General features: G+C 38.7%; 1 protein-coding gene across 10 annotated transcripts; it reads right to left on the bottom strand.

Annotated features, from left to right (window-relative positions):
• Positions 1 to 855: 855 nt before the first annotated feature.
• LOC139747247 (uncharacterized) lies at positions 856 to 23,618 on the bottom strand. Of its 10 annotated transcripts, XM_071659313.1 has the most exons (12): positions 23,584 to 23,617; positions 20,814 to 20,879; positions 19,835 to 19,997; positions 18,158 to 18,351; positions 16,196 to 16,378; positions 14,424 to 14,485; positions 8,972 to 9,027; positions 6,637 to 6,677; positions 3,813 to 3,864; positions 2,600 to 2,709; positions 1,211 to 1,245; positions 856 to 1,042 (listed from the first exon to the last, which is right to left on the bottom strand). In XM_071659313.1, the coding sequence occupies exons 7-12, from the start codon at positions 9,016 to 9,018 to the stop codon at positions 950 to 952; spliced, it is 378 nt and encodes a 125-aa protein (XP_071515414.1). In that variant the 5' UTR covers positions 9,019 to 9,027; positions 14,424 to 14,485; positions 16,196 to 16,378; positions 18,158 to 18,351; positions 19,835 to 19,997; positions 20,814 to 20,879; positions 23,584 to 23,617; the 3' UTR covers positions 856 to 949. The 10 variants fall into 10 exon arrangements, with proteins under 10 accessions (XP_071515414.1, XP_071515417.1, XP_071515415.1 ...); XM_071659316.1 differs by lacking the exon at positions 16,196 to 16,378 and having other exon boundaries at positions 23,584 to 23,618; XM_071659314.1 differs by lacking the exon at positions 18,158 to 18,351.
• Between the last annotated feature and the right edge of the window lie 380 nt (positions 23,619 to 23,998).

The raw sequence follows: 23,998 nt of genomic DNA, 5'->3' as shown, positions 1-23,998 counted from the left end.
TCAATCCTCTATTCTTAACACTACCTCGCTAACACGGGAAATGGCGAATACAAATTATATATATATATATATATATATATATATATATATATATTTTTTTTTTTTTTTTTATTTATTTTGCTTTGTCGCTGTCTCCCGCGTTTGCGAGGTAGCGCAAGGAAACAGACGAAAGAAATGGCCCAACCCACCCCCATACACGTAAATATACATACCTATACATCTCAATGTACACATATATATACACACGCAGACACATACATATATACCCATGCACACAATTCACACTGCCTTTATTCACTCCCATCACCACACATATTTATGAATATATATTCATATTCAGTCGCCATCCACTCATAAAACAGTACACTTCCTCCTTAGAGGGCGCGAAGTTGCGCCAGAAAACGAAAAATGGCCCATCCACTCATACACGTACATGCACCTTAAACGCCCATACACATCACGTACATACACACATATATTTACACTTGCTCGCCATCTAAACCCACAGGAAACTGATCGCTGCCCGCCTAATCAAGGTAGCGCCAGGAAGACAAATGCCAATGGTTCAATGGTTTATCCCAGACGGTTCACATGCCATGGTTGTCTATTAACAGTATGTCGACCCAGATACACCAGTTCCAATTCACTTCTGGCATGCTTCTCACCCTCCTAATATGTCCAGGCTCCTATCGCTCAAATTCTTTCTCACTTCAATTTGGTCCCGCTTCTTGTTCACTTCTTTTAGCGACCATATACTCATATAAATCGTGATATACCTGAAAAAGCTGGCATAATCTCGATTTTCATGTTATTAAATTACCTATAATCGAGTAATCTTGGAGTAATAAGAAAAGATCATTTCTTCTATTTATTAAGACTAAGAAAATATAAAACATTTAGAACAAAATTCTTTATTAACATGTTTAAGCTTTTTAATTTTTACAGTGGATCAGACTCGAGTAGATGAGAGAACCAGTCTTGCATCGTTGTCTCCAGCATGGGAACAAATATTTGGAATCTTCAAGTACACTGGTTGCCATGCCTGAAACATTAAGTTCCTTTAAACTACAGTTATAACACCAGTGGAAGAAACTGCTAACATGAACCTCAGTTAACAGGTTGGCATCAAGTTTCAGCCGAAAGATGGTTTAATCATCATTATTTATATATAGTGAAAAAAAAAAAAAAAAAAACCAACACACTGACTTACCATTTCATTTTCCGTCTTACAGCAAGCCTGAGCACCTACATGAAAAGAAAATTCATATCAGTCAAATGGAATAAACATCCTTAAAATTCAGTGAAGTGATTCATTAAATATCGAAACAAAAATGCTTTAGTACATTAAATCAATTACAGTAGTCCAGACGGTGATGTATGGACGGAAGGTTGGGCCCTAGACAAAACTGAGGGATTGGATCATGTAAATGATATGGAAAATGTCCAGTAGTAGTAATAAGATTGCAAGACAAATGAGAAAGATTCCTGCAGTAGTAAAAAGACAAGAGCTCAGGTCCTATGCTGAAATAGTTTGGACATGGGAAGATAAAGAGGAGATAACCACTTCTTGTCACCTCTACCACCATCTCTCAAAACACTCCCTATGCATCTGTTACCCATAATTTCTTGTTATAAACCCTCCTTACACATGTGTATGCGGGTGGGTTGGGCCATTCTTTTGTCAGTTTCCTTGCGCTACCTCGCTAAGTACCTTTATTATTGTACTTCCTCCAGTTTTTCTCCATTCAAACTTGCATCCCAATTAACTTGTCCCTCAACCCTAATGAACCAAAATCTTGCTCTTAATTCACATTTACTCTGCTCTCTTCTTTCATACACTTTACCTAACTCAGTCACCAGCTTCCGCAGTTTCTCACCCGAACCGGCCACCACCGTTGTATCAACAGATAACCGATTCACTTCCCAAGCCCTCTCATCCACAACAGACTGCATACTTGCACCTCTCCAAAACTTGCATTCACCATGCTTTCCTCTCTTCCTTACCCAACACAAACAAAATAAACACTGCCACAGAATCAAGCACAATGCATAATTCACTAACACCTTAAAGAAAATTTAAGAGGATCTTCTGGAGGACCTATCAGCTCTTAAACAACCCTTGTTTCTTTCAAAAACTGATGTTTGGTGCAGTAATATCAAGAGGCTTTCTGGTTTTTAAATGGAAAGTATCAAAAATTCCATCAACAAATGTTGCAAGTCCTCTACTTATGTTTGAGCTGGGTGATGTACACAAGTTTACTAGTCAGATTACAGTAGAATGTGTTTTGCTGTGGGAGCCCAAAAGACAAGAGTTTCTCAAGGGGGACAATAAAAGTTATTCTGGCACATTTATACATTCTCCACATGGCAGTAAAAACAAATCTGAGGTTTGCGCGCAAGTGCCATGGACGATTTCTGACAAAGTAAAATCCTTATCATACCACTAAAATCTCGCAAACGCGGGAGACAGCGACAAAGTATAAAAAAAAAAAAAAAAAAAAAAAAAAAAAAAAAAAAAAAAAAAAAAACCACTAAAATCTGGCATCTATAAACTGCATTCATAGAAAGAATATACCACTAACAATGGTTGACAATTTACCTTTCCATGCTATATAGTCCAATTCATTCATCTGCAAAGTACAAGCCAGTACCAGCAATTGTATTTCAAAAATCCATTTGTAGCTCATATTTCCTACCATTATCACAAACCTGAAAATGAAGACAGGAGGGGGTTAATTTTCGAAGTAAGCAAACTGAAACCAGACTATACTCATAAGTTCATCAGAAACTTTTGTTTTCATTAAACTCAATATAGGTAAGGAAATCAAGTCATCATAATACTTCTAAAATCTTCATACTGTTTATAGATTTGTATGATCAATTCGATGTAGGTAAGTTAATCATAATACTTCTAACATCTTCATACAGTTTATAGATTTGCATGAAAATTCAAGAAACAGGACTCTATACGAGTAAATTTATATAGTGATTATTACATGCACTCAAACAAACCTTACTCTTTTTAACTATACAAGGGACTACAGGTAAAGTTTACCAGAACTTTGAAGTGAAGCAGCAAAACTTTAATGGGGCTACGCCATAACTCAAAGATATTTCTAGTAGTGTACTACACAAATGCCATCAATTTGGCTAAATCATTCATATAAATACAATGGTTTACAAAAAAAAGTTTGAATGGGGAGAACCTTGAACAAGTTTTAGGGCCCTGGGACTGGACTAGATGTTAGCTCAACTGCTCTTAAACAACCCTCGTTTCTTTCAAAAATTGACGTTTGGTGCAGTAATATCAAGAGGCTTAATCCCCACTCATATCCATGCTTCTAAATTTCACTATACAAAAATCACCCTAAACGTGAAATAAAATAATGCACTCAAACTTGATGGCCAATTAATGGTTTGGTTAGGCTTTTCTTCTTTTTCATACTATTCGCCATTTCCCGCATTAGCGAGGTAGCGTTGAGAACAGAGGACTAGGCCCTTGAGGGAATATCCTCACCTGGGCCCCTTCTCTGTTCCCTCTTTTGGAAAAAAAAAAAAAGGCAAGATACATAATAAAGGTTGTGGAGAAAATGTATAGCTAACTTTAAAGTACAAGGGGAAGAGGAGGACTACTAACATGTACAGATGAACACAGAGACTTGGCATCATGAGCACTTCACAGATTAAGTGCAATGACATTAGGATTGTATGGTAATGTACTACATGGCAGATGATTGGTTGAGACAGTATATTAACCACCTAACGAGCAAAATAATCTCAAAAAATATTTCAATTGTGTACAAATCTCTTACCCAATAGGCCAAAAAGCGCACAACGAAGCAATTACATCTTGTCCAAATTTGCCTGTAAAAGAAATTCTAAATAAAATAGATATTCAAAAACAGCCTTAATTACTTAAGTAACACATTTCAGATCTGCTTATCATCAAATTTCTTTCAGCGACTCTAGCCTTGTAAAGGGTTTCATCACCTGCACAACCTATACAACAGATATGCTAACATAAAAATTCAATGGCTGCCCACTCATATCAATCACAAACAAATGAGATGCATTAGGATTGTATGGTAATGTACTACATGGCAGATGATTGGTTGAGAGAGTATATTAACCACCTAATGAGCAAAATAATCTCAAAATAAACATTTCAAAGATTATGAAAAAATCTTTCTTACCCAATAGGCCAAAAAGTGCACAACGAAGCAATTACATCTTGTCCAACTTTGCCTGTAAAAGAAATTCTAAATAAAATAATCAAAAACATCCTTAAGTATACTTAAGTAACATTTCAGATGCGCTTTTCATCAAATTTGTTTCAGCGACTCTAGCCAATAAAATTTCATCAGCTTCACAACCTATACAACAGAAATGTTACAACAAAAATTCAATGGCTGCCCACTCATATCGACCATGAACAAATGATGCAAAAATTTTACAAATTACAACAAATAATAAAACTTCACAGAACACCTAGTCTATCAAAAAGTTCGTGAGAATTGGAATATACGTGAAAGAAATTTCAGGTTAAAACCATATCCAATATCTTTTTCCTAAATTGGATCATAAGCTCAATGAAAAACAAATACTACAATATTAAATCGTGAATGAACATGAAACTAAACCTTGCTACCCCGGGGCCCTTATGTATGAAAGAGGTCACTAACTACTGCAGACAAAGCAAGTGAGCAGGCAGTGTATCATACCATCTATTATGTAAAACGTAATAATCTGACAACAGATAGGCTTCTTGTACTAATCCACAATTCAGCCTTTCCACTTCATATGATTTGGGCACTTCCACATACACTTGCTCTCCTGAATGTTTGGGCCAAAACTACCTTAGAGCTCCTTCGACTTAACCCTTCATATTCACCTTGTTCTCACTTTTAACCTTCTCCTCCACTTCTGAGACATACCCTCTCTGACCACTCTTCACAACCTCTCTACATGCCCAAACCACTTCACACATTGGTTGGCCTGCTCAATCCAATTATGCAAACCACATCGATCATCAATGTCATTTCAAATATACCTCCTACTCATACTCAATTTCAGTTTCCTACATCAACAAGGTAGCGCCAGGAAACATACAAAGAATGGCCCATCAACTCGTGTACACAAATGCCCACCCTCCTCTGCACAACTCTATCCATAGACCACACCTCGCAACCATAACATTGTTGGAACCACTATTCCTTCAAACATACCCATTTTTGCTTTCCAAGATAATGTTCTAGACTTCCACACATTCTTCAAGGCTCCCAGAACTTTCGCCACCTCCCCCTCCCTATGATTCACTTCCGCTTCCATGGTTCCATCCGCTGCTAAATCCACTTCCAGATTTCTAAAACACTTCACTTCCTCCAGTTTTTCTCCAAACTTACCTCCCAGTTGACATGTCCCTCAACCCTACTGTACCTAATAACCGTGCTCTTATTCACATTTACTCTCAGCTTTCTTCTTTCACACACTTTACCAAACTCAGTCACCAGCTTCTGCAGCTTCTCATGAATCAGCCAACATCACTATCATCAGCGAACAACAACTGACTCACTTCCCTAGCTCTCTCATCCACAACAGACTGCATACTTGCCCCTCTTGCATTCACCTCCCTAATAACTCCATCCATAAACAAATTAAACAGCACTGGAGACATCACACGCCCCTGCTGCAAACCTACATCCACTGAGAACCAATCACTTTCCTCTCTTCCTACACCTACACATACCTTACATCCTAAATAAAAACTTTTCACTGCTTCTAACAACTTAACTCCCACACCACATTATTCTTAATACCTTCCACAGAGCATCTCTATCAACTCTTATCATATGCCTTCTCCAGACCCATAAATGCTACATACTATTCCATTTGCTTTTCTAAGTATTTCTCACACACATTCTTCAAAGCAAGCACCTGATCCACACATCCTCTACCACTTCTGAAACCACACTGCTCTTCCCCAATCTGATGCTCTGTACATGCCTTCACCCTCTCAATCAATACCCTCCCATACAATTTCCCAGGAATACTCAAACTTACACCTCTATAATTTGAGCACTCACTTTTATCCCCTTTGCCTCTGTACAATGGCACTATGCACGCATTTCGCCAATCCTCAAGCACCTCACCATGAGTCATACATGCATTAAATAACCTTACCAACCAGTCAACAATACAGTCATCCCCTTTTTTAATAAATTCCACTGCAATACCATCCAAACCCGTTGCCTTGCCGGCTTTCATCTTCTGCAAAGCTTTTACGACCTCTTCTCTGTTTACCAAATTGTCCCTAACCCTTTCACTTTGCACACCACCTCAGCCAAAATACCCTATATCTGTCACCCTATCATCAAACACATTCAACAAACCTTCAAAATACTCACTGCATCTCCTCATATCACTACTTATCACCTCCCCATTAGCTCCCTTCACTGAAGTTCCCATTTGTTCCCTTGTCTTATGCACTTTATTTACCTCCTTCCTTTACTTACTCCTGTTTCCCCTTTTAGAAAAGTTAATCTATAATCTGAAAAAAAAAAAAAAAAAAAAAAAAAAAAAAAAAAAGAGGGGGGGGGGGGGGGGGGGGGGGGGCGCGCTAAGAATAATACACTATACCTGGCAACAAAGATGATTCCACTGCAACTTCTGCTCTAGACCTGGAAGGGGGGATGGAAAAAATAAATAAATAATCGTAATACTAGTTTCCAATAAAGTATGCACTACATAATAAATCAGACTTTAGTCAAAGTTTTCATTAAAATCAAAATCGCAAGATATTCATCAAAAAATACACACAAACAAGCAGTTTGGAGTAATCATTGAGAAAAAAATCCTGCAATAATTTTTAATCATTACCATCAACTATAATACCATTTAAATAAGCTGTGAAGAGCTTAGTAAATGCAGAATACACAAGCAATTACTAACACCTAAATACTGAAGTCAATCATCAAAACTTTGAATGGAAACTTTCACAAATTTTCTCGCCAGGAAACAATGAACAACGGCCCATCCACTCACAAACATAAATGTACATAAATGCCCACACACATACATAACACATATACACATGTACATATTCATACTTGTTTGCCTTCAGTGCTAACCTCCACTTCTGTGAGGTAGTGCCAGGAAAAGGCAAAAAAAAAGGCCACATTCATTCAAACTCGGTCTCTAGCTGTCATATAATGCACTGAAATCAGTTCCCTATCCACATCCAAGTCCCAAAGACCTTTCCATGGTTCACCCAAGACACTTCACATGCCCTGGTTCAGTCCACTGCCAGTGCGTCAACCCCGGTATACCACATCGTTCCAATTCACTCTATTCCTTGCACGCCTCTCACCCTCATGTATGTTCAGGGCCCGATCTTTCAAAATTTTTTTCACTCCATCCTTCCACCTCCAATTAGGTCTCATGCTTCTTGTTCCTTTCACCTCTAACACATCCTCTTTGACGATCTTTCCTCACCTCCATATGTCCAAACCATTTCAATTTCAAAACACCCTCTTCTGCTCTCTCAACCATGTTTTATTTCCACACTTCTCTCTTACCCTTTCATGACAAATTCATCAAACCACCTCACAGCCTTTCACTTCCAACACATTCATCCACCTGCGTACAACCCTATCTAAAGCTCATGCCTTGCAACCATACAACAGTTTAGGAACTTTCTCCTTCCAACATAGCGACTTTTGCTCTTTGAGATAACATTCTCACCTTCCACACATTTTTCATCACTCCCAGAACCTTTGACCCCTCCCCAACCCCAAGACTCGTTTCTGCTTCCACGGTTCCACCCACTGCTAAGTCCAATCCTAGATATCTACAACATTTCACTTCCAATTTTCCTCCATTCAAACTTACCTCCCAATTAACTTGTCCCTCAAAATACTGAACCTAATAAACTTGCTCTTATTCACATTTACTCTCAACATTTTCTTTCACACTTTTCTAAAACTCGGTCAACATCCTCTGCAATTTCTCGCTTGAATTAGCCACTAGACCTGTAACACTGGTGAACAACTGACACTTCCCACTCACTCTCATCCATAACAGACTGCATATTTGCCCCTCCCCAAACCTTGCATTTACCCCCTTAACCATACCATCCGCAAAAAAATTAAACCATCAGACATCACACACCTGCCACAAACTGACATTCACTGAGAACCAATCACGACCCTCTCCCTACTCCTACACATGCCTTACATCCTTGGTAAAAACTTCCCCACTTCTTGAAATTTACCTCCCACACCATTTCCCCTTAAAACCTTCCACAAAGCACCTCTATCAACACTTTCATATGCCCTCTCCATATTCATAAATGCTACATATACTTCATTATTAGGATAAAGAAAACTTCTTCCCATGTATTTCCTGTGTTGTACAACAATGTGTGGTTTCACATGTGGCAAGTACTTATGAAGAATCATGAAAAGTTGTCTGAAGATTTGTGAAAATCTATCTAAAGCTAAATTGCAGAAAAGCAATTGTAATGTATGAGACTAGTTGAATCTCTTATAAAAGGGGATAATTAGGCTACCAACTGGTTCGTCAAGTTTCAGTGTACGTATGGCTCTTGATAAGGAGCCTGAGGATTGATGAAATGTCGAATGGTAAGGGAGACGTATGGCAGTGTTTAAATCAAGAGAAATGTTTGTTGGATGCCTAAATCAGTTGCAAAGGAAAGCAATGACAGGGAACTGGCATGCACATATTTGAGTAAACGGTGTGTGGATCAGGTCTTTGCTTTGAAGACTTCAATCCTTGGAAAAACAAAAGGACTTGAATATGGCATTCATGAATCTAGAGACACCAGATGACATGTTTGATAAAAATGCTGAGGATGGTGTTTTAACCTTAATGAAACATCTATTCCAATTGTATCAGCACTGTAATCTTTCACATATATTGTACCTCACCATACAAGTTCGTGCTCTAAACTTACCCATTTCCAGATCCTTTCTTCCTAGGTTCTAGGCATCTCATCTTCATTTCACAGTCCTAGCAAAGATAGGGGAGTAAAATGAAATACTATCCTCAATACATTCTCAAGTGTTATGATTATAACAACTCAGTTCTCCAAGATAAGAAGCTTTCATCTCCATAATCAAGCTCTTTAAGATCATCATATATTGCTTTAATCTACTTGTGCTACACCACTGAGAATAACCCTTAAAGATAAATATATTGATCAGTTGAGAAATTTGATAATTCAGTTCCAAAACATATGGATTTTTTTTTTTTGCTTTGTCGCTGTCTCCCGCGTTTGCAAGGCAGCGAAAGGAAACAGACGAAAGAAATGGCCCAACCCACCCCCATACACATGTATATACATACGTCCACACACACAAATATACATACCTACACAGCTTTCCATGGTTTGCCCCTGACGCTTCACATGCCTTGATTCAATCCACTGACAGCATGTCAACCCCAGTATACCACATCGTTCCAATTCACTCTATTCCTTACCCTCCTGCATGTTCAGGCCCCGATCACACAAAATCTTTTTCACTCCATCTTTCCACCTCCAATTTGGTCTCCCATTTCTCCTCGTTCCCTCCATCTCCGACACACATATCCTCTTGGTCCATCTTTCCTCACTCATTCTCTCCATGTGCCCAAACCATTTCAAAACACCTTCTGCTCTCTCAACCACGCTCTTTTTATTTCCACACATCTCTCTTACCCTTACGTTACTTACTCGATCAAACCACCTCACACCACACATTGTCTCATTTCCAGCACATCCATCCTCCTGCGCTCAACTCTATCCATAGCCCACGCCTCGCAACCATACAACATTGTTGGAACCACTATTCCTTCAAACATACCCATTTTTGCTTTCCGAGATAATGTTCTCGACTTCCACACATTCTTCAAGGCTCCAAGGATTTTCTCCCCCACCCTATGATCCACTTCTGCTTCCATGGTTCCATCCGCTGCCAGATCCACTCCCAGATATCTAAAACACTTCACTTCCTCCAGTTTTTCTCCATTCAAACTCACCTCCCAATTGACTTGACCCTCAACCCTACTGTATCTAATAACCTTGCTCTTATTCACATTTACTCTTAACTTTCTTCTTCCACACACTTTACCAAACTCAGTCACCAGCTTCTGCAGTTTCTCACATGAATCAGCCACCAGCGCTGTATCATCAGCGAACAACAACTGACTCACTTCCCAAGCTCTCTCATCCCCAACAGACTTCATACTTGCCCCTCTTTCCAAAACTCTTGCATTTACCTCCCTAACAACCCCATCCATAAACAAATTAAACAACCATGGAGACATCACACACCCCTGCCGCAGACCTACATTCACTGAGAACCAATCACTTTCCTCTCTTCCTACACGTACACATGCCTTACATCCTCGATAAAAACTTTTCACTGCTTCTAACAACTTTCCTCCCACACCATATATTCTTAATACCTTCCACAGAGCATCTCTATCAACTCTATCATATGCCTTCTCCAGATCCATAAATGCTACATACAAATCCATTTGCTTTTCTAAGTATTTCTCACATACATTCTTCAAAGCAAACACCTGATCCACACATCCTCTACCACTTCTGAAACCAGATCCATAAATGCTACATACAAATCCATTTGCTTTTCTAAGTATTTCTCACATACATTCTTCAAAGCAAACATCTGATCCACACATCCTCTACCACTTCTGAAACCACACTGCTCCTCCCCAATCTGATGCTCTGTACATGCCTTCACCCTCTCAATCAATACCCTCCCATATAATTTACCAGGAATACTCAACAAACTTATACCTCTGTAATTTGAGCACTCACTCTTATCCCCTTTGCCTTTGTACAAAGGCACTATGCACGCATTCCGCCAATCCTCAGGCACCTCACCATGAGTCATACATACATTAAATAACCTTACCAACCAGTCAATAATACAGTCACCCCCTTTTTTAATAAATTCCACTGCAATACCATCCAAACCTGCTGCCTTGCCGGCTTTAATCTTCTGCAAAGCTTTTACTACCTCTTCTCTGTTTACCAAATCATATTCCCTAACCCTCTCACTTCGCACACCACCTCGACCAAAACACCCTATATCTGCCACTCTATCATCAAACACATTCAACAAACCTTCAAAATACTCGCTCCATCTCCTCACATCACCACTACTTGTTATCACCTCCCCATTTGCGCCCTTCACTGAAGTTCCCATTTTCTCCCTTGTCTTACGCACTTTATTTACCTCTTTCCAGAACATCTTTTTATTCTCCCTAAAATTTAATGATACTCTCTCACCCCAACTCTCATTTGCCCTCTTTTTCACCTCTTGCACCTTTCTCTTGACCTAAATATCTAAAAATACAACTAACATGTTTGGGAAAGATTATCTAAACACTGGTCTCTAGTAAAAGGTTCTAAGAATATGATTTTTCTAAAAATCTGGCAAATTGGATGATTTACCTTAAGTCATGTGGTATTTTCCACAACAAAACCATGTCAATGAAATTTCAATACAGTAAGTATTATAACTCCTATTCCACTACCAATAACCACTTTAGAATGCCAAAAATAGCAAGATTAGGCTTCTTTGGGGAAGGTTATGCCCATCAGATATACAACTTGATAAATCTTTGATGCACATGACTCGGTTATAGTGATGGGTAATTTGAAAGCAAAGGTGAATAATGTGGCAGTTGAGGGTATAATTGGCATACATGGGATGTTCAATGTTGTAAATGGAAATGGTGAAGAGCTTGTAGATTTGTGCTGAAAAAGGATTGGCGATTGGGAATACCTGGTTTAAAAAGATATACACAAGTATACCTATGCAAGTATGAGATATGACCATAGAATGTTATCGTACTGTGCTAATCATAGGCGCGTGAAAGACTTTTGGATATTAATGTGCTGAGGTGCAACTGGAGGGATGTCTGATCATTATCTTATGGAGGCAAAGGTGAAAATCTGTAGAGGTTTTTAGAAAAGAATGTTGGGGTGAAGCGAGTGGTGAGAGTAAGCGAGCTTAAGACTTGTGTGAAGTAGTACCAGGAGATTGACTGCAGAATAGAATTAGTGACAGCAAATGATGTAAGGAAAGTGGGGGAGGAATGGAATGTATTAAGGGAAGCAGTGATGGCTTGCACAAAAGATGCCTGTGGCATGAGAATTGTTGGCAGATTAGGAAGGGTAGTGAGTGGTGGGATAAAGCAAAACTTTTATAGTGAGAGAGGCATTTGGAAGATTTTTGCAGGGAAGTAATGGGAATGACTGGGGGATGTATAAAAGAAAGAGGCAGGTCAAGAGAAAGGTGCAAGCAAGAGGTGAAAAGGGGGGCAAATGCGAGTTGGTGAGAGAATATTAAATTTCATTATTAAACTTTAGGAAGAAAAAAGTTTTGGAATGAGGTGAAGTGCATAAGACAAGATAAATTGGAACATTCATGAAGGGGGATAACAGGGAGGTAACAAGGTGGTGGTGAAGCGAGATGGAGTATTTTGAAGGTCTGTTGAATATGTTTGAAGATTGGTAGATATAGGGTGTTTTGGTTGAGGTGGTGGGCAAAGCGAGAGGGTCAGGGAGAATGGTTTGGTAAACAGAGAAGAGGTAGTGAAAGCTTTGCAGAAGATGAAAGCAGGCAAGGCAGCAGGTTTAGATGACATGGCAGTGGAATTTATAAAAAATGGGGGTGACTTGTTGACTGGTTGGTAAGGATATTCAATGTATGTATGGGTCATGGTGAAGTGCCTGAGGATTGGCAGAATGCATGCATTATGCCACTGTAAGGATATTCAATGTGTGTATGGGTTATAATGAAGTGCTAGATGATTGGCAGAATGCATGCATAGTGCCAATGAACAAACGGAAAGGGGATAAAGGAGAGTGTTCACATTACAGAGGTATAAGTTTGTCTAGTATTCCAGGGAAATCACATGGGAGGATATCAATTGAGAGGGTAAAGGCATGTACAGAGCATCAGATTGGGGTAGAGCAGTGTGGTTTCAGAAGTGGTAGAGGATGTGCAGATCAGGTGTTTGATCTGAATATATGCAAGAAATACTTAGAAATACAGATGGGTTTGTATGTAGCATTTATGGATCTGGAGAAGGTATATGATAAAAGTTGATAGAGATGCTCTATGGAAGGTATAAAGAGTATGTGGTGTGGGAGGCAAGTGGCTAGAAGCAGAGAAAGGTTTTTATCTAGGATGTAAAGCATGTGTACGAGTAGGAAGAGAGGAAAGTGATTGGTTGTCAGTGAATGTCAGTTTGCGGAAGGGGTGCGTGATGTCTCCATGGTTGCTTAATTTGTTTAAGGATGGGGTTGTAAGGGAGGTGAATGCAAGAGTTTTGGAGAGGGGCAAGTATGCAGTCTGTTGTGGATGAAAGGGCTTGGTAAGCGAGTCAGTTGTTTGCTGATGATAGTGCTGGTGGCTGATTCAGGCGAAACTGCAGAAGTCGGTGACGGTGGCAGTGTGTGAAAGAAGGTTTAGAGTAAATGAGAGTAAAAGCAAGGTTATTAGGTTCATTAGGGTTGAGGGCCAAGTAAATTGGGAGATTAAATTGAATGGAGAAAAATTGGAGTGATTGGTGTTTTAGATATCTGGGAGTGGATTTAGCAGAAGGAACCATGGAAGCAGAAGAGAGCACAGGGTGGGGGAGGAGATGAAGGTTCTGGGATCATTGAAGACTATGGTAGGTGAGAACATTATTTTGGAGCAAAAATGGATATGTTGAAGAAATAGTGGTTCCAACCATGTTATATGGTTGCAAGGCATGGGCTATAGATAAGGTTGTGCAGAGGAGGGTGGGTGTGTTGGAAATGAAATGAGACATTATGTGGTGTGAGGTGGTTTGATCAATTAAGTAATGAAAGGGTAAGAGAGATGCAGTAATAAAAGTGTGGTTGAGAGAGCAGAAGAGGGTGCATTGAAATGGTTTGGTCTGAGAGAGAATGAACGAGAAAAGAGTGACAAGGATACAAGAGTCAGAGGTGGAGGGAATGAGAAGTGGGAGACCAAATTGGAGGTGGAAGGATGGAGTGAAAAAGACTGAGCAATTGGGGCCTGAACATAAGGAGGGTGAAAGGCATGCAAGGAATAGAGTGAAGTGGAACGATGTGGCATACTGAGGTCGACGTGCCGTTGATGGATTGAATCAAGGAATGTAAAGCATTTGAGATAAACCATGGAAAGTTTTGCGGGGCCTGAATGTGGAAAGGGAGCTGTGGTTTTGGTGCATTACACAATGGTTAGACATTGAAAAAATTTCATCTTTTCCTAGCGTACGTGTAGGGACAGGGGGTGCTGCTGCTTCGTATGAGGCAACAGGAAGACGAGATATAAAAACCTGACAAACAAAATTTCCAAAATGTAGGTTTTGTAGTCATTAAATGTCCCATTACTTACCAAGGGAAAAACACTGGTCAATGCCTTGGGCAACACTGCTTTCCACTACAACTGCTCCAGACCTGGAATGGAAAAATAATTGTAAAACTAGTTTCCAACAAAGTATGTACTAGTTAATAAAACAGACTTGGGCAGTTTCCATTACCATCAAAATTGCAAAATATTCATCAGCTACAATATCTGCTTATACAGATACACCTCTATTTTGAACATCCAATCTTGTAATCCCAGCCTTTATACTATGGCACTATACAGGTATTCTGCCTACACCTTTTCCCATACAACTTGCTATGCCTCTCATTTGGCCCACCTTGTCAAAAATTTTCCACACCTACTAATTTACATTCAAAATACCTGAAAATCTCATCCCATCTCTTCACTCCATTACAGTTTGTTACCACTTTTCCCTTCATCGATCATCCCATTTATTCTTGTACTATTAACATCCAAAGAATGTTCTCCCTCAAGTTTGCCAAGCCTTGCTCACTCACTCGCCCTGTTTTCAGTTTCTTTCAAGTGTACACATTCCCTGTTAGTAATACCTTTACTTCTCTTTTCTTTTTAACTCGCTTCTTAATCTCATCTAAATATACTTTTTCAAGGCAATTTTCCACCTTATTACATCAAACACCCCAATCTATCATCTTCACATTCCCCTCTTCTACATGCCACACTTGGTCTAGCACAAGGTTGCACCACTTCCATTTGTATCATACTGCTTGCCCAATACCAGCTTCATTTTCTCCCTTTTTTTTTTTTCAATCATTCACCCAAACTTCCTTTACTCTCACTTTTTTTTGCAATCATTCACTCAATCTTTTCTAGTACTTCCACTTCATATAGGTCATTTTCTAAGCACATTCACTTCAACCTCTCCCTTGCCACTCATATAATTTCCTTCATTCCTGAAACCTTGACAAACTAGCACTTTCTCCCACCCTGTGACTAAACATACAATCAGCTGCCCACCTTACTGCATTCATAACCAAGAGTATCCATATATGCCTATCAATTGGTATATAATCCAAAAATGCCCACTTACCATCTACTTCACTCTTTAATGTATGCTTCTGAAGGTCTTATTTAAAACTAGGTTTTCCTAATCTAGTTCTTTGCCAGCATACACAACCAGCTGGTAATTTTCATTCACAACACTAGGTACCCATCCTTAATATACTGATGAGCCAATGATCTTCACATAAAAATGGCAGTTATAAAGAAATAGTTAAATGATTATGTACGAGATTTTCTGGGAAGACCATACATACAATAAGGTCTGAAAGATGATCACTCTTAATCTTCCACTATGCAAAAGACAGACACACACAAGTGTACCATCTGATCAGCAGTGGTTCAAATGCAAACTGCAGGAATTGATAAAACATCAACAAAGTACCTAATCAATATAAACTATTGCAACAAGAGTATATTGATTAAAACTACATTAAACATTAATCTATAATCTGAGTAAAAGGCCTGTTAAGGATAAATACACTACCATACAACAAAGCAACTAAACCACGATGATTCCCAACAGAAAAGTCTTACGACTAAGTAAATCTATCTGATCTTGCTTGCAAAATATCTTCAAAATATCTTAAAAGTCAATCTAATAGATATACAAAATGGAATAGATAATCTCTACCTGAGGAGCTACTTAAGGATGGCTTCCTCAGACACCTTTATATACTTCCTTACAGTATTGTGGCATGTGTATCAAATCAACATACTGTATGGACACAATGTAAAAACATAATAGAATGGATGCTTACCAAGTGGGATGCAGTAGAGTAGAAATTAACTATTCAACCAATGAGTTGCCTAAAGCCATCATTCAACTACATAACCATAGTGACTGGGGGAATGATAGGCTGGCTCTGCCATGTGATGTTCATTCTTGCATTCGACCAATCGAGACACTAGAGGTTTTCATGCTTGGGTAAAGCAAAGTTACACTGGGGGGTAGAGAAAGATCGACTTACAATGTTATATGGTTAAGCGGCATGGGCTACATACAGGGTTGTGTGGAGGGTGCATGTGTTGGAAATGAATTGAGGACAGTATCCACGTGGTGTGAGGTTGTTTTATCAAGTAATAAAAAGGGCCAAGAGAGATGTGTGGCATTAAAGTGTGTGGTTGAAAGATCAAGAGAGGGTGTGTTGAAACGGTTTGGACACTGAAAGAATGAGCGAGGAAAGATCGACAAAGAAGATATGTGTCAGAGGTGGAGGGAACAAGTGGGGAAGCAAAATTGGAGGTAGAAGGCTGAAGTGAAAAAGATTTTGAGCGATCATGGCATAAGCATTCAAGAGGGTAAAAGGTGTGATACAAAGAGTAAATTGGAACAATGTTGTATACTGGGGTAGATGTGCTATCAATGGATTGAACCATGGCATGTGAAGTCTGGGGTAAACCATGGAAAGTCCTCTGGGGCCTGGATGTGGATAGGGAGCTATGGTTTTGGTGCATTACACGACCTCTAAAGATGGTGTGTGAATGTGGTATTTTTTGTTAATTTTCCTGGTGCTACCTTGCTGAAGCAGGGGGTAGTGATGCCATTTCCTGTGGGGTGGGGTAGCTTCAGGAATGGAAGGCACGCAAGTATGACTATGCACGTGTGTATATGTATACGTCAATACCTATGCATAATTATGTATATGCTGATGTGCGTGTGTATGGGCATTTATATATACGAGTGGATGGGCCATTCTCCATCAGTTTCCCAGGGCTACCTTACTGAAGCAGGAAACGACTATCAAGAAAAGTCATCTAAAAGTCACGAATGCTAAAAACATTCAAAGATGCTAGAAACATAACAGGCAAGTAAATCTTTCCTTAGGTTATCTTTTTTAAAGCAACTGATATGACATGCAGTAACCTGCCTCAATTAGAACCACGTTATCTGAAATGAAACATACAAGAAAAAGAGTGAAGTTCCTCTGGTGTTCAAAAATGTGTCTTACATGTGAAAAGGGTGTCTTACATGTGAAAAGGGTATAAGAAGAGAGGTAAGGAAATTCACAGCTTATGACTGGTTTCTATATAGAAACTACAGGAAAGAGCAGGAAGACATGCTCGTTCAAACCTTACTTTTAGGGACACATTCAGACTGCTTACAAGAGCAGTGGGCAAAATGATACATACCAACTTCCAATATTTTTTGTTCAAACTGTTTTCCTGCATGTTGAGAGATGAAGTATGGAGGCAACTGCACAAAAGGCAATATGAAAAGAGCAATGTGGAAAAGCTTATGAAGTATGTTACAGACAACCAATGCCAGTACTGTATTCACATGAACAATTCTTGGAATTTTTTTTCCTTCTGTACATTAAGGGATTAAATAATTGACCACTTATTTGCTACCTGTGTATAACTAGTTGTCACTAAGGGAATGACCCACCACTTTAAAGAAAAACTGGTGTACCACCACCATGACCCATACTTGCTAACATGAAATAGCAGATGGTTCAGTGTGTGTATTGCTATACCCCCAGCTCCTGACCAAAAGTACTAAAACATAAATTTGGTGGGTGAATGGCTAGGGAATACTAGAACAATAATGCCATGACCCAGGGGCTGGATATGACATTTTGAGCAAGAACTATCGGGATGACTACAATAAATCAAATACATTCAATGTTTGCCTAACTATTTTTCACCAAGTCAAAAATAGCTCCTTTATAGTTCCTTGCAGTATTGTGGTATGTGTATCAACATATGGAATGGATGCTTACCAAGAGGGATGCAGTAGTGGAAATTAACGATTATTCCAACAAGTTGCCTAAAGCCACCACTCAACTTCGTAACTGCATGGTGATTGCAGGTACGAGAGGCTGGCTCTGCCATGTGGTTACACATGTTCATTATAACATTCAGCCACAATCCAAACACAAGGGGCTTTCACGCTAGGGTAAAGCAACCCATTACACTGGGGGGAGAAAAAGATACTCGATAAATATTACTTGCATGTGCTTGTTACAATGTTCCTATCTGAAAACGGTCTGGTTCCACAATTATGAAGCCTCGTAGAGAAATTTTGAATACAATATTTGCATTAAGGGGAAAGCGGTGTACACCAGTGTTACCCTGCAAAACAAGTCACAGGGTAGGGGAGGGGGTGACAGGTTCTGGGAGTGTTGAACGTGTGGAAGTCTAGAACATTTCCTCAGGAAAAAAAAATGGGTATGTTTGAAGGAATAGTAGTTCCAACAATATGGTTGCGAGGCATGGGCTAAAGATAGGGTTATGTGGAGGAGGGTGCTTGTGTTGGAAATGAATTGAGGACAGTATGTGGTGTGAGGTTGTTTGATCGAGTAAGTAATGAAGGGGGTAAGAGACGTGGTAATACTGTGTGGTTGAGAGAGAAGAGGGTGCATTGAAATGGTTTGGACACAGAATGAGCAAGGAAAGATTGAAGAGAATGTGTCAGAGGTGGAGGGAACACAAAGTGAGAAACCAAACTGGAGATGGAAGAATGGAGTGAAAAAGATTTTGAGCAATTGGGGCCTCATCATACAGGAGGGCAAAATATGTGCAACAAATAAGAGAATTGGAACAATGTGGTATACTGGGGTCGACATGCTATCAATGGAGTGAACCAGAGCATGTGAAGCACCTGGAGTAAACCATGGAAAGTTTTGTAGGGCCTGGATGTGGGTGGATAGGGAGCTGTAGTTCCGGTGCATCACATTACCTCTAAAGATGATGTGAATGTGGTATTTTTTTGTCAATTTTCCTGGTGCTATCTTGCTGAAGCAGGGGGCAGTGATGCCATTTCCTGTGGGGTAGGGGAGCGTCAGGAATGGATGAAGGCAAGCATGAATATGTACGTGTGTATATGTATACGTCTACATGTATGCGCAATCATGTATATGCCTTTAGGTGAATGGGCATTTATATACACGAGTGGACGGGCCAGTTTCCCAGGGATACCTTACTGAAGTGAGAAATGGCTATCAAGTATAATAATTCATGTCACAAAAAAAAAAAAAAAAAATAAATAAAAGATGCTAGAAACAATGAGCGAGTAAATCTTTCCTTTGGTATTTTTTTTATAGCAACTGATATGACAGTAACTTGCCTCAATCAGAACCACATTATCTGAAATGAAAACATACAAGAAAAGAGTAAAGTTCCTAGAGTTTAAAGACCTTGTGTCTTAAATGTGAAAAGGGTACAAGGAGAAAAAAAAAAAAAACTTCACAGCTTCACTGTTCCTGAAACAAAACAAGACAATCCTCTTATGACTGGTTTCTATAAGAAACTATAGGAATGAGCAGGATGACATACCAGTTCAAACCTTACTTGTAGGGAAACATTCTACATGTAAAGTGGAACAGTTTATGAAGTATGCAACATTCAACCAATGCACTGTATTCTCAGTGCAAAAACAAAATATAATGGATGCTTACCATGAGGGATGCAGTAGAGGAAATCAAAGATCCATCCAATGAATTGCCTAAAGCCATCATTCAACTTTGCAACTGCATGGTGATTGGGGGCAGGAGAGGCTGGCTCTGCCATGTGGCTACACATGTCCATTCTAACACTCTGCCACAATCCAAACACAAGGGGCTTTCATGGTGGGAGAAAAAGATTGACAAAAATATTACTTGAGCATGCCTGTCACAAAGCACCTATCTGAAAACAATCTAGTTCCACACTAAAGAATTTTTATTACAATATTTGTATTGAGGGGCGTGGTGTACACTCGTTACCATCTCATAACCATGTACACACGTCCTAAGGGATGGTCGAAGGCAGACTACAATGCTCACCATTTGAACCCATGCTGATACAACCACAGGCTGGCCCACACTGAATCCCAGTACTTTTCCACATTTGTCATGGTGCATAATTACATCTTTTGAAGAAATTTATACTTACATGGCCATGTCGAAATTTGCCATTTCTTGACTTCTGTACGCTGTGCAATTTCATGTATATTCTATTCATCTACAACTTGTACTATGTAGAGGAAGTTCTACAATTACTGCACAACATTTAAGTTTATCACTATAATCATACTTTGGTCATCCACTTAATCCATTCCATTCATCTACAAATCACATTAAACCATAAGTTCAACTTTCTCCTTTCATACCCTGTAAGACTGGTAACATCTGATTTTTTTTTTTTTTTTTTTAGCCATTCAAGCAAATTGTAGGACTGGTGGTTCAGATCATTACATGCTTTATGAGTACTGATGTATGAAATAATTTGAGTTCTGGGTATGCAACCATGTTAAAGAGAAACATCAGACAGGCAGGAGAAATTTCGTCAGGTTTCAGCAAAATAAATGCGAACCCTCTCCATTATCATCAGGAAAGTCAGGAATAAAAAGTACCAAATACAATATTGAAAGACGAACAAGAAAGTTTATATAATTACCTTGGTTGAATATTGTGGCCACAGCAGCATATCTCCAAGTGCTGAGACAGACTTCAACTGCATAACCTGCAAAAATGATTTAAAATGTTCATTATCATTACTTCTATTACCTATGGCTCTATTTCAGACAAGTGATGGACCCTGTTGGAGCATCATCTTACTATATTACATAAACCAAAGATGAAGTACATGTTACAATTATATGTAATCCCAAAACAACTTCCATGCTGCACTATATCAGAAGCAGGGAAATTATAATTATAGACTCCCTAACATCAAAAAGTTTCATGAAGACTACTGCCATCATTTGTTAAATGATAAAGCTAAAACCTCACCAAGTGTCAACATGACAAGCAGGTGCAGTATGGCAACACATTACTTAATTACCTATCTAAACTTTACTGGACAGGAGTTATAAACGTGTGGGGCCCTATATTCGCCATTCTCCGCTAGCATGCAACATTTTACACGAGTAACAGAAAGTACCGCATATCTTTGTCAAGTTTCTTGCTTAATAAGTTAAAGTTCTCTGTTTTATTCCTTAAGTTCTCATTGTTTTATTCCTATGTCTATCAAAGAACTGTTCACAGACTTCATTGATGTTTTAAACATGCAGTGATACCAGCAAATCAATTGGAGTGGATGGGATTGCAGATGAATTTCTTAAAGATTGGGATAATTGTGCACCACTTGTAATTTAGGATATTCAGTACATGTACAGATCTTTGTGAAGTGTCAGGATTGGTGAAGAGCCTCTACATTACCAATGTATGAAGGCAAGAGGATAAAAGTTAACATCTGAATAATGGTTTTACAAGTTCATCGATTGTACCAACCCATTCTGATATTTTATGCACACCATCCACCTCTTGACCACTACTCCTATAAAACTTACTGGTTAAACAATCTACTTATACACCTATCATGAACATCCACTTTCGTACCCCTAGCCTTTATACTATAGCACTACACAGGTATTCTGCCAACAAACACCTCAAGAAGGTCCATAAATATAAATATCACAACGTTACTCAAATTCAACAAAATCCATCCACTCAAGCCATTTTGCTGACCTTTATCCTATGACTAGCTTTCACAAATTCTTTTTGCCAAACCACTTGCTATGCCTTTCATTTAGCCCACCTTGTTTCCAAAATTCTCCACATCTACCAATCAACATTCAGCATACCAACTAAATACTTGTTCTATCTCCTTTTCACCTCATCAATCCCTTTGTTTTCGTACCATTAACATACAAAAGAATAATTCCATTTAAGTTAACCAAGCCTTCTTGCCCCATCACTTACCATTTTTCAGTTGAAGTATATACCTTCCCTGCAAGTAACTAAGTACTATTTTCTCTAAAATTTATTAAACAATCCTTTCTCACGTCGATTTTCACCTCACTTCAAAACCCTAATCTACCTTTCCACATTCCCACCTTCCACAAAATGCACACTTCTATCCCCCAAGCTCACCCATTTCCAGATGCTTTCTTCATCTTCATTTTCCAGCCCTGGCAGAGGGTAGAAAACATGAAATATCTTCATTACAGTTGATTTATAATTCATTTCAAGGCAACTTAATGTTTAGAACGTCATGAAATATTGCTATAACCTACTTGAGCTTCACCAGAGTAAACCTTAAAGTTTCAAGTTTTAAGAAATTATACATTTCCAAATATGTAAAAATAAACCCGGAGCCTAATTTTAAACCAAACCAAAAGTAGGCGCTGTCCATTGAAGGTTTTAACAAGATTCAATAGAGGACTTTCCTAAAAAACTTTACAAGCCGGATGATTATGGCGTGGTATTAATTACAACAATGTCAATGCAATTCTTAATATACAGTAATAAACATAACATTCAACAATCTGTAACCACTAGAAAAATACCAAAACCGGTGGTTAGGCTTCTTCGGGAAACCTTCTGCTCATCAGATATACAATGGAACATAAACCTAAAGTTACAGAGTTTATCATGAAAAAATGTGGCAATCTAAGAGCAATAAACCTATAGAACAATAACAATCGAGAACATTTCAAACTTACTCATTTCCGCTATGGACCACATGGCTCATTGTTATCAGTCTACACCCATCTCCATTATGGCTCAAAACATCCATCAATCCGATTTTTCAATAACTGATAACTAAAACTTATAAGGTACGTACTCGATGTATACTAAATAATAAAACTGCATTCCACACAATGACCCACAATAAAAAGCTTGTACAGACGCGGAGCTAAACCAACCACAAGAGTACAGCAAAGACGTGGGGAAAATGAGGTTTCAAGAGTAACAAGTAATATCACCTATACTGGCCCTGCCTGGCTCTTCCTGGCAATACTTACCTTAGAGCCATTCCAATGGCTACCATCTCGACGTTTGGCAGTTCTGTAATACACGCACCCAAGGATATCTCGAGACTACCTTACATTTACATACATTTCCCCAATTCTATGTTATTTAGGGATGTCCTTAAAACAAGTTACGGCCTCGCCATGAGTGATTACAATACAAGCATAATTATCTCGTCCCTACAAGATACAGCAACACATACTCGTAATGGGGTCGGACGCACGCAACTCGTGCTACCATAAAAGCCATCACAAACATAGGTTTAAATATTCAAATACAACGCTTTCTCAAGAACAAATCAACAATTCCTTCCGTAAACCTCATGATCGTAGAACATTTTAAGGATAATCTTAACTCAAAGCATCCACGGATGCAGTAGATTCCTAAAGACAAAAAATTTTCAAACTTGCCTCAGCTGACCGGTGTTCCAGAATGAGGCAGATGCAGGGCGTGCGCGAATCTTTTTAGATATGTTAAGTTACCATGTTTTCTTTAATTTTCACTATCAGTTATTTCGAACTATATGAATAATTTCGGAATATCTTTATAAAAAAAACGATTTTTACTTTAAAGTTTTCGGGAGCTTTTTAATATTTCTTTATATGAAAAATATTTTTTCACAAACATTTGTAGTATCATTCAACCCAAATATATATATATATATATATATATATATATATATATATATATATATATATATATATATATATATATATATATATATACATATATAATGAATGACATTTTGCATATAATGTCCTATTATTTAAAAAAAAAAAAATGTAGTCATATATCCTCCACATAACTAGCAATTATGGCGGATTT

Source organism: Panulirus ornatus, chromosome 68 (genome assembly GCF_036320965.1).
Source record: "Panulirus ornatus isolate Po-2019 chromosome 68, ASM3632096v1, whole genome shotgun sequence".
In the NCBI taxonomy this organism is placed as follows: domain Eukaryota; kingdom Metazoa; phylum Arthropoda; class Malacostraca; order Decapoda; family Palinuridae; genus Panulirus; species Panulirus ornatus.
Note: the sequence above shows the minus strand (reverse complement) of the source record. Positions and strands in the feature narration are given on the sequence as shown.